This window comes from Crocodylus porosus, unplaced genomic scaffold (genome assembly GCF_001723895.1).
Source record: "Crocodylus porosus isolate Cpor-Errol unplaced genomic scaffold, CroPor_comp1, whole genome shotgun sequence".
NCBI classification, from domain to species: Eukaryota; Metazoa; Chordata; order Crocodylia; family Crocodylidae; genus Crocodylus; species Crocodylus porosus.
Genome location: NW_017728948.1, coordinates 15480843 through 15489517, shown reverse-complemented (window position 1 = coordinate 15489517; position 8675 = coordinate 15480843). Strand labels below are relative to the sequence as shown.

The 8675-nt window shown below is 44.3% G+C and overlaps 2 protein-coding genes across 6 annotated transcripts in view; one reads left to right on the top strand and one right to left on the bottom strand.

Moving 5' to 3' along the window:
* CFAP99 (cilia and flagella associated protein 99) overlaps positions 1-1187 on the bottom strand; it is a 105072-nt gene extending 103885 nt beyond the window's left edge. Inside the window, exon 1 of one of the 2 annotated variants that reach the window (XM_019553330.1) lies at positions 1058-1187. The gene's annotated coding sequence lies outside the window, so the exon portion shown is untranslated. The remainder of the gene's footprint in view (positions 1-1057) is intronic. The other variant, XM_019553327.1, reaches the window with a different exon arrangement.
* Positions 1188-1557: 370 nt separating this feature from the next.
* ZFYVE28 (zinc finger FYVE-type containing 28) overlaps positions 1558-8675 on the top strand; it is a 289256-nt gene continuing 282138 nt past the window's right edge. For 2 of the 4 annotated variants that reach the window (XM_019553087.1, XM_019553088.1), the window contains exon 1: positions 1558-1772. In XM_019553087.1, the coding sequence (XP_019408632.1) occupies positions 1734-1772 (39 nt within the window). In that variant the 5' untranslated portion in view covers positions 1558-1733. The remainder of the gene's footprint in view (positions 1773-8675) is intronic. The other 2 variants (XM_019553086.1, XM_019553085.1) reach the window with 2 other exon arrangements.

Here is an 8675-nt window from a genome sequence, read left to right as displayed (position 1 = left end):
TATAGACTTGTGGTGGGGAACAATGGCCAGTCAGGAATCCTGGGGGGGTGCTGCAATTTAACTCCTTGAAGACACATGCAGTCTGCAGATTGGCGGTTTATGTATTTGTGAGCGTGCACATACATAAGCGTGCACATATGTAAGTTTATGTACACGCACATATATGGAAGTTTACATAGGTGTGTATGTGTGTGCCATTTACCTGCTGCCCTTCCCAGCAGAACCTGGGGGCCAGGACAATTGTGCCATTTCCACTTAGGCATCATTTTCTGATGTCTGGGCTTGCCCTGCTCCCTGTGCCATGCTTGGGTGAGCACCTGCCTGCACCAGCCCTGCCCTTTGCAATCTGCCCTGCAGCAGAGACCACCCCTTGGCCTCATTTAGGGAAGGACTGGGGAAAGAGCTACCCTCATGTGGGGCTGGGCTGCACAGCAGCCTCCTGTGCGAGGCAGGGAAGTGCCACCCACAGCACTGGTGGGGGGTGGGGGTGACAGGTACCAGGGAGGGTCACAAGTATCAGGGCTGAGGGTCACAGGTACAGAGGGGAGGGGGAAGTGACAGAAAGTGGGGAGGGTTACAGGTCTGGGGTGGGCTTTGCAGGTACCACAGGTCAGGGTGACAGGCACCAGGGGAGGGTCACAAGGATCAGGGGTGAGGATCACAGGTGGCAGGGGAAGAGGTGACAGGAAGGGGGGGGTGACAGGAACAGGGGTTGAGGGTCGCAGGTAGCAGGGATGAGGGTGACAAGCACCGGAGGAGGGCAACAGCTACTGGAGGAGTAACAGGAACGGGGAGGGGGGTCATAAGTATCGGGTCTGAAGGTGACAGGTACTACGGAGGGTTAAAGGCGTGTGTGTGGGGGGGGTTTGGTGTCACAGTGAATGGTACCAGCTGAGGGTCACAGGTACTGGGGGAGGATCAAAGGCACCAAAGGGAGGGGGTCAGAAGTGCCGTGGGGTCCCGGGGGTCCCCGGCCTTGGGCCCAGTGTGTTTTGTAGCCAGTCAAGCGGGGCCCGATCCCGCTCTGACGACAAAGCGCACTCACCGCCGCACTCACCTCTGCGGGACCGGGACCGGGACCCGCTCTCTGCGGCCGGAGTTGCGCGGCACGGGGGCTTGTGGGAGCCGCAGTCCGCCCACCGCGCTCGCGGCCCGGAGCAAGATGGCAGCGAATGTTTACATCCCGTTGCCTAGCAACGCCCCCCGCCTTGGATTTTTATCCCCAGACACGCCTTCATACGCAGCGCCTCGCGCTGCCTGCTACCAATTCGGTCACTCGAACCCCGCGGGTCTTGCGCCGCGGCAGGACTACAAGTCCCGGGACGCCATGCGCCTTCTCCCCCCGCGCCAGGGCAGCTGCCCCACGGGCCCGCGCGCGGCGCGTGCTGGGATTTGTAGTTCCCCCCTCCCCGGCCGGCCACAGCGCGGGGGGCGAGCGCAGGTCACGCAAATGAGCGGCGGAGTGGGCGGGGCGAGCGGCGATTGGCCGCCGGGGGCGGGGCTCGGAGGGGGGGGCGGAGACAGCCGTAAGGCCGGTGCGCGTGCGCGGCGCTGGCAGCTGCCGCCGCCGCTGGGCAACGTGTGGGGCTCGCGCTTGAGAGCGGAGCTGCCGCCGCTGCCGCCGGGTGCTGCCTGTGCCGCTGCGCCCGTGAGAGCCCGCCTCGCGGGGCCGCGCCAGCAGGCGGACAAGGAGCGGGGCCGAGCCGAGCTGCTGCCCCTTCGCGGCCGCGGGGATGATGAACAGGTTCCGCAAGTGGCTCTACAAACCCAAGGTGAGGCGGGTCCGCCGGCCGGTGCCCCGCGCCCGGGGCGGGATGACAAAGCGGCGCCTCCCTCCCGGCCTCCGTCTGCACCGGGCCGGCTGCCTCGGGCGCGGGGGGCGCGCGTGGACAGACGCCGCCCGTGCGGGAGCGTGGAGCGGGGCAGGCAGGTCCCTCGGCTCGCAGCCGCCTGCCCCTCTCCCACCTTGTTTTTCGCGGCGGAGAAACAGGAAAACTAGAAAAGGAAAAAGTGTTGTCAAGCGAGGAGCGTGAGCAGTGCCGTCCTGGGCCCCCTCCCAGCTGGATTGCAAGCGGGGGCGGGGGTGGTTTTTTGCGTTTTGTGCCCCCCCCCCAGGTGTTGGCTTGTAATCAGATGCCCCTTTTTAAGGCTGTCCCGTGTGCCCATGTCTCCTCACACGTGGGGGAGAAGCTGCGGTACAAATACAAAAAGGGGGACAGTGTTGTCTGGCTGGCAGCCCCACTCTTCGCTCGCCTTTTGCAGGTGACGGGGTTTGAAGTCAAGGGGGGATTTGTCCGGTGTTGCTTGTAGTCACCTGCCCCTTGTTAAGCTTGTCATTTGCCTACTACTTGCACTCGGGAACGGGGAGTGGGGAATGTGACAAAATAAAATATTGTAAAGTGACAAATGTAGCAAGAGGTGTCATTAGCAGACAGTTCAACTCCACTCCTAACTCCCCCTTTGCAGCTGACTAGATTTAAAGTTGAGGGTGAAGTTCTCATGCAAAAAAACATTTCAATATGGTGCCACTAAATTGCTTCTAATGCCCAGAGGCAAAACTGAAGAGGCGGGGAATCAGTCAGTTGTTGATAAAAGCTCTTTGCTTGCAGGCATTTGTTTGTCCCTTTGTAAGTTTATCTTTGCCTAGATCTGGTGGGGGGGATGGTAACAAAAAAGCAACACCCCCAAAATATTGTAAGGTGACAAATGGTGCAAGAGAGGTCATTAGCAGACTGTTCAACACACTCTTAACTCCCCTTTTGCAGCTGACTAGATTTGAAGTTGTGGGTGAAGTTCTTATTGAAAAGAAACATTTGGATATGATGCAGTTTGACTTATTGACTGATAGATTGATTCCGCAATGTATTTTTACACTTAAAATGTAAAAAATGCAACAAACAGCATATGTTTGATTATTACTGTTGCGCCACTTCATTTTAGAACAAAGGGAATTCTTGAAGCTGTGGCAAAAGAGTATGGATCCTTGTAAATTTAGCGTTAACATTTTGAACTGAAGAGGTCCTATTGTTTTAAAGAAGATTACATTAACTTTTAAAAAAGGGCATGACATCAGTTTAAGAAAAGGTACCTAAAATGTAACTCGTGTTATCTATGTATGCTTTGATTGGACAAATAAAAATAGTTGCTTATAAATTATTTTCATTCTCTACTTGTATATTAGACTCAGAATGCATGATTGATTGCTCACTGTAATTAGTAACTGTGTGGGTTTCTTGAGGAAAAACAAAAAAACCCAAACAACAAAAACAATACTCTAGTGGTGAATATTTGTTAAAATCTGTTTGTAGAATTTTTTTCGAATAACATAATGGAACTAAATACACAAAGACCAACACAACCTGAGGTACATATAGAAATTTAGACAGTAGTATTCACAGATCTCAGTTCTTCTTACTTGCTTGCTTATGCTAGCTACTTCCCCTTCCATCAGGTGGTCCTTAGTGGGGACTATTAGTTAACTAGGTGAGCCTTATGGCCCACAGTCTCTGGAAGATACAAATAGACAGGTGGCCCGTAGAGCTTTAGGGTTCTCCACAAAAGTTTAGTTCTTCCTACAGTGTGGTTTTTTTTGTTTTTTTTTTTAAATATAACTTAGGCCCCATTTGGTGGCTTTCTGGGTGCAGGTGACATTGGACAGTGTTAGAACCAATCTAGTTCTTTGATGTGTTACATGTGGGGGCTATTCTTAATCTTCTCCAACGTGCTTCCATTGGAGATGAAGCATGATCGCTGTACAATAGTATAGGTCCTAACTCTGTAAAACTAGGATTTCCCCTTGTAATACATTCTGCTGACTATAGAGGTTTGTCTTATTCTATTAGCTGCCTTTTAGAGAAAGTTAACCTTCTTCCCTCTCATGGTGGTTTCTGGATGAATATGATTTAACATAAAAATGTGTCCATCTCATGAAACCAAGATGGGATTTAATTTAATTTAGAACAGTCTCTGAAAAGGATTTGGATAACTTGAAATACTGTATATCAAGACAGAGATGTCTAGATTAATTATAATGAGAAATTTTGTGCAGAACCTATCTTTACTATACTATCTTTAGCTAGAGTTCTCTCTTCCTTCAAGTTTCATTTTATTGACTTAAAACACTTTTAAAGATACACAGAAGAAAACAACTGCGTACAAATGAATTAAAAATAAATTTAGACTTATTTTAGTTAACATACTTGGCTATCTACAAAGATACAAAGTTGGCAACTCTAGATCAAGCAGTGCTTAAGGAACTGAACAGAGATTGTATTTGAACTGACGTACTTTCACTAACTTTTGGAGTGGCTTCAGTTCAAAGTATCATTTACGTGCTTATCAGAAGGCATTTGTTATATATTAAAAATGGCATGATATTAGTGGATGTTATCCATTAAAATTGCCGAGACCAAATTCATCCTTCCATTTCAGTGGATATAGGGGAACAAATAGGATGAAATTGGAAGTATAGACAGGAGGAGCTGCCTGCCTTTCCCTGTTCTAACATGAACCCTGAAATCCAGAAATAAGCATATGAGCCCTAACAGAGAAAGATACCTGCTTCTTTGTGGTATCTTTCTTTACCACTCAATTTTGTTGGTAATTCTGTAGCTAAGTTTAATGCTGAGAAGCTTAGAAACTGAGTCATCATCTCTGGAGGTCTGCATTTTTCTGGGGCCTGAACTCCTTGATAGTTTCAAAGTCCACACATTCTCTTAGCTGAATAATGGTGTTGAAGTTTCTAGTTTGTGCCACTGTATGAGACAGAGGCGAAGATGTGACCCCCTGTACTGCAGATTTAGCTATCTGAATGCAAGTTGATTGTAAACTTAGAGCATGAGATTCTGATTAAAGTTGTGGGGTTTTTTTTTTCTTCTGATTTGTGGGTAGTTTTATATTAAGATACTAGCTTTTCAGCCTTCACTAAAAATATCAAAAAAGTGAAATCTGAGATCCTTGCAAAACTGCATTATTCCAAGTACTATGGCTTTAAGAAAACCACTATATATCCTTACCCTGAAAGGGTTAGTCAGACTTCATTGTGGTTTAGAAGCAGAAATCTAGGTGAGGCAGAAGTGATGCTGTTTGTATTACAGTAATGCCTTGAGTCTTCAACTAACAAATGAGGGTTGGAGAGGTGGTTTTAGACATATAGAAAGAAATGCTTCACTTTCCTTGAAATCTAAGTATGCAAAACAAATAAAGGATAAGGGGGGGAGCAGGTATGTATAGGAGAGTCAAGAATGTAAGAGAGACAGTAGAGTTGTAGTGGTTTTGTAACTGATGGTATAAGGAAAATGCAAGAAGGGCCTAAGAAAGGACATTTTATGCCCCACATCTTGTCTAACATCTGACATTTCTCCTGGCTGTAAAGCTGATCCAGCAAAATATATCCTCCAAGAAGACAGCGGCAGAGGCAGGATAGGACCCAGACCCCTTAAATCCTGGAGCAGTGCCTTTATTTCCTGGTTCACCTTTTTCTCCCCAGTTAATACCAGGTACTAAAGTAGAGGATGAGAATCCAACTCTGATGCAAATGCTAGAGGAAGCATGTGGAACGATTGAAAAAAATGCAGTGATATGGTATGAATAGCTAGTGAGAGAGATGACTTTTAGCTGCTGTATTCTAACAGGCTTGAGAGGAATGAGATGGAGCTCTGTTTTCAGTTCTCTATGACACAACTATCATTGTTTAAATGTTTCCTAGTTGTTAATTTCCTGTAAGTCATATTTTTCCTTTTGGGGCTCCAGATTCAATATGGCAAGGCATTTTTTCTTTTTATTCTTTTTCATCTGAAACAAGGAAAAATGCAGGCAGAGGGATTTGAAATAACTATGTTCTTGAATTGCTGTGTGTTGATGGAACAATGGTTATACTGTTTGCCCTGTACACATTGCAGACTTCTAGCAAGTGCCAACACTTTTTAAACATGACAGTTTCTTTTGAATTAAAATATATGTGTACAGATGGGAACTATTTTCTTATTTTGTATCAGTTTAGATCACTTACATTATATCTGTCACTGAGCATTCCATCTATGTTAGGTTAGAGGCAGCATTGAGTTGCTTGCAAAAACTTGGGTTATTAACAGGTATCGTGGTTTTAAAATTAGTTTTAAATCACTTTTGATACTGAAAGCATTTAGAAAAATGTTTTGTGTGGCTATAACTGCTTCTTAAATCTGATGCATGACTTGGAAAAAGTGAAATTGGAGTACAGCTGTGCTGGTGTCAAGACTGTAAGTAGGAGTAGATAAGGTAGTTTTTTAAATGTATTAATGATTTTATATTGGCAGTTTTAAAACAGGGCATGAAAGCAATTTTATTCACTACATAAGCAGTAAGAAATTCTGTTACTGTGAAAATGGAATATTCTGTTTTTGTCATACCATGACAAACCTGCAGCAAGATAAGGCTTGAAAGCTTAGAATGGTTAGTTAGGACAATTTGACAAGAAGTGAGGTAAAATTGTAAAAGGCAATTATATATGGATCCTTGAGTAGCTCCATGTTTTTTTGGGGGTAGAGGGTCATACCATCTCTTATCTAGGCTGTAGGATGACTTGCATGTAAATAAGAAAGCCAAAGTATGGTATTCTTTGAAGACAAAGGCAGGGTTTTCCTACTACTCAAACTGACTGCCAAAAACTTAGAAAAAGGAAAACTTTTTAAAAAGTATCTTCTTTCATGGTGAATGACTCTCTCTTCTGCAGTAATGGTAGCAATTACACGCAAAGCAGAAAGCAATCTAGGTAAAATCGCAGACTCTAGGAATATTCAGACATTCCAGCCGGTTGTTTTATAATGTGCACTTTAAAGAAAGACTTGAGGATGGCGCCTGTCTCAGAACAGAGTGGCCATTTGGTTGAGAAGAACTGATTTATCTTATTTAATTTAAGTTTGGACAAAAACACCTATAACTTGAGCCCATCAGAGTTGTAGTATCGGATTGGTTAACCAAAGTTAAAAACCCCAGTGCTGAGCTTTCTAAAAATCTTAGTCATACTGCCCATATTTTTGTGTGTAATAAGAGGAGAAGAAATTAAGCATACAAGATGGGAGAGAGCAGGGAGCTAGTGCATTATCTCTGGTATACTCTCATTCTGGGATTGGCCAACTTGGCTGGGAAATGAACCTGTTGTCTCCTTCTTGGCAGTGTGGAGTGTGATCATTGTCCATCTGCTCTGTTTTTGCAATGGTTGTTTTAGGAAGCCTCTTCTGTTTGTTAAAAACACAGGGTCACAAATGAGTGTCCGTACAAAATTTACCAATGCATTTCATCCTCTGTCTTAGAATGCAAGGAATGAAGTCCTGCCATGGCTAGACTTGAGTGGAAGGGCTGCTAAGATGATTTAGACTTCTTGCTGTTAAAACCTTGAGTTAATTTCATGTTTGTGAATGATGCCAAACTGACATACTCGAACAGAAAAGTCTACTTTGGTACAGAAGAGTCGTAATTCACATTTGTCTCTACTTCATCTAGAGCTGATCAGAAAATGAAATGTCTGTCTGTTGGGTAATTCTGACACTTTAAAACTTGTCTGAAGTTGGTACAAAATCCATCTCAAAACATTTTGTTGAATGGAATATTTTAAATAGAAATGGGGAAAAAATCTTTAATTGACTTTAAAGCTTTGATTATGCCAAAATGTTAATTTATTAATAATAAAAGTAATAGGCGTAATCAATACTCTATTTTGATTTTGAATGTTTTTAAATTTGTTAAATTGTTGGAACAGTTCCCACAAAACAGATTTTGATGAGACGGCACTTTGGCTGCTAGAAAATATTCATTCAATTTTTAACCAGCTCTAGCTTCACGACTGTTTTGGGAGAGGCTACCTGAGGGATGGAGGATAACTAACCTTCAGTCTTTGTTAATTCTTTGAGCTGTTTGATTCTGTTTTTTTGTTTTTTGTTTTTCCCCCTAGTGTGTTGGGGTCTGCACTGTAAGTGTACTAGGGAGAAATCTCAGATGATGTTTCACATTGATTCCATGGGATTTAACTATTTAGAATTAACTTCCTTTCTGAGCAGCATAAGAGCCTTGGCAGCAAGAATGTTTAGGCTGGAAGAATATATCAGTTAACTTTTTTCTCTTAAAAATGGAAGATTAATGTATAGCTGCATCAGTCATACTGTGTTTAGTCCTGGGGCAGTCTTTAGGTTTGTTAACTGTAGAAGCAGATGTCTATCTGTTTTTGAGAGGGAAATGATTAGCCTATAGAAGATAGGTTGATCACTTTATTAAAGACTGGCTTATCTTGTGGTAATTGCATTTAAAAATGTAAGAATGCAATGCACATCTTGGTTTAGCATAAGCAGGTGGGCAATTGCTGTAGGCTACCTGTGGTAGTCACATATGGACAACTGTCACATGGCTGGGGGAGAGAATCACAAGAATCCAGAGTTAAAAACATGAACAATTATAGTTTGAACTAAAAAGCCAAGTCTTATAACTGGAGGTTGTAATAATGCAATACCATAAGTGGTTCAAGACCAGGTGGAGATCTGTAATGCAGACTTAACAGCGTTGTGTATACATTATTGGCAAGGGTGTGCAGAGAGCAAAATGAGTGTGTTTGGGAACAGAACAGTTGGAACTCCTGCCACCAGGAGTTGGCAAGCCTAGGAGCAGATTGGCTGGTGCTCATTTCAAAGAAGGAGAGAAGAAAC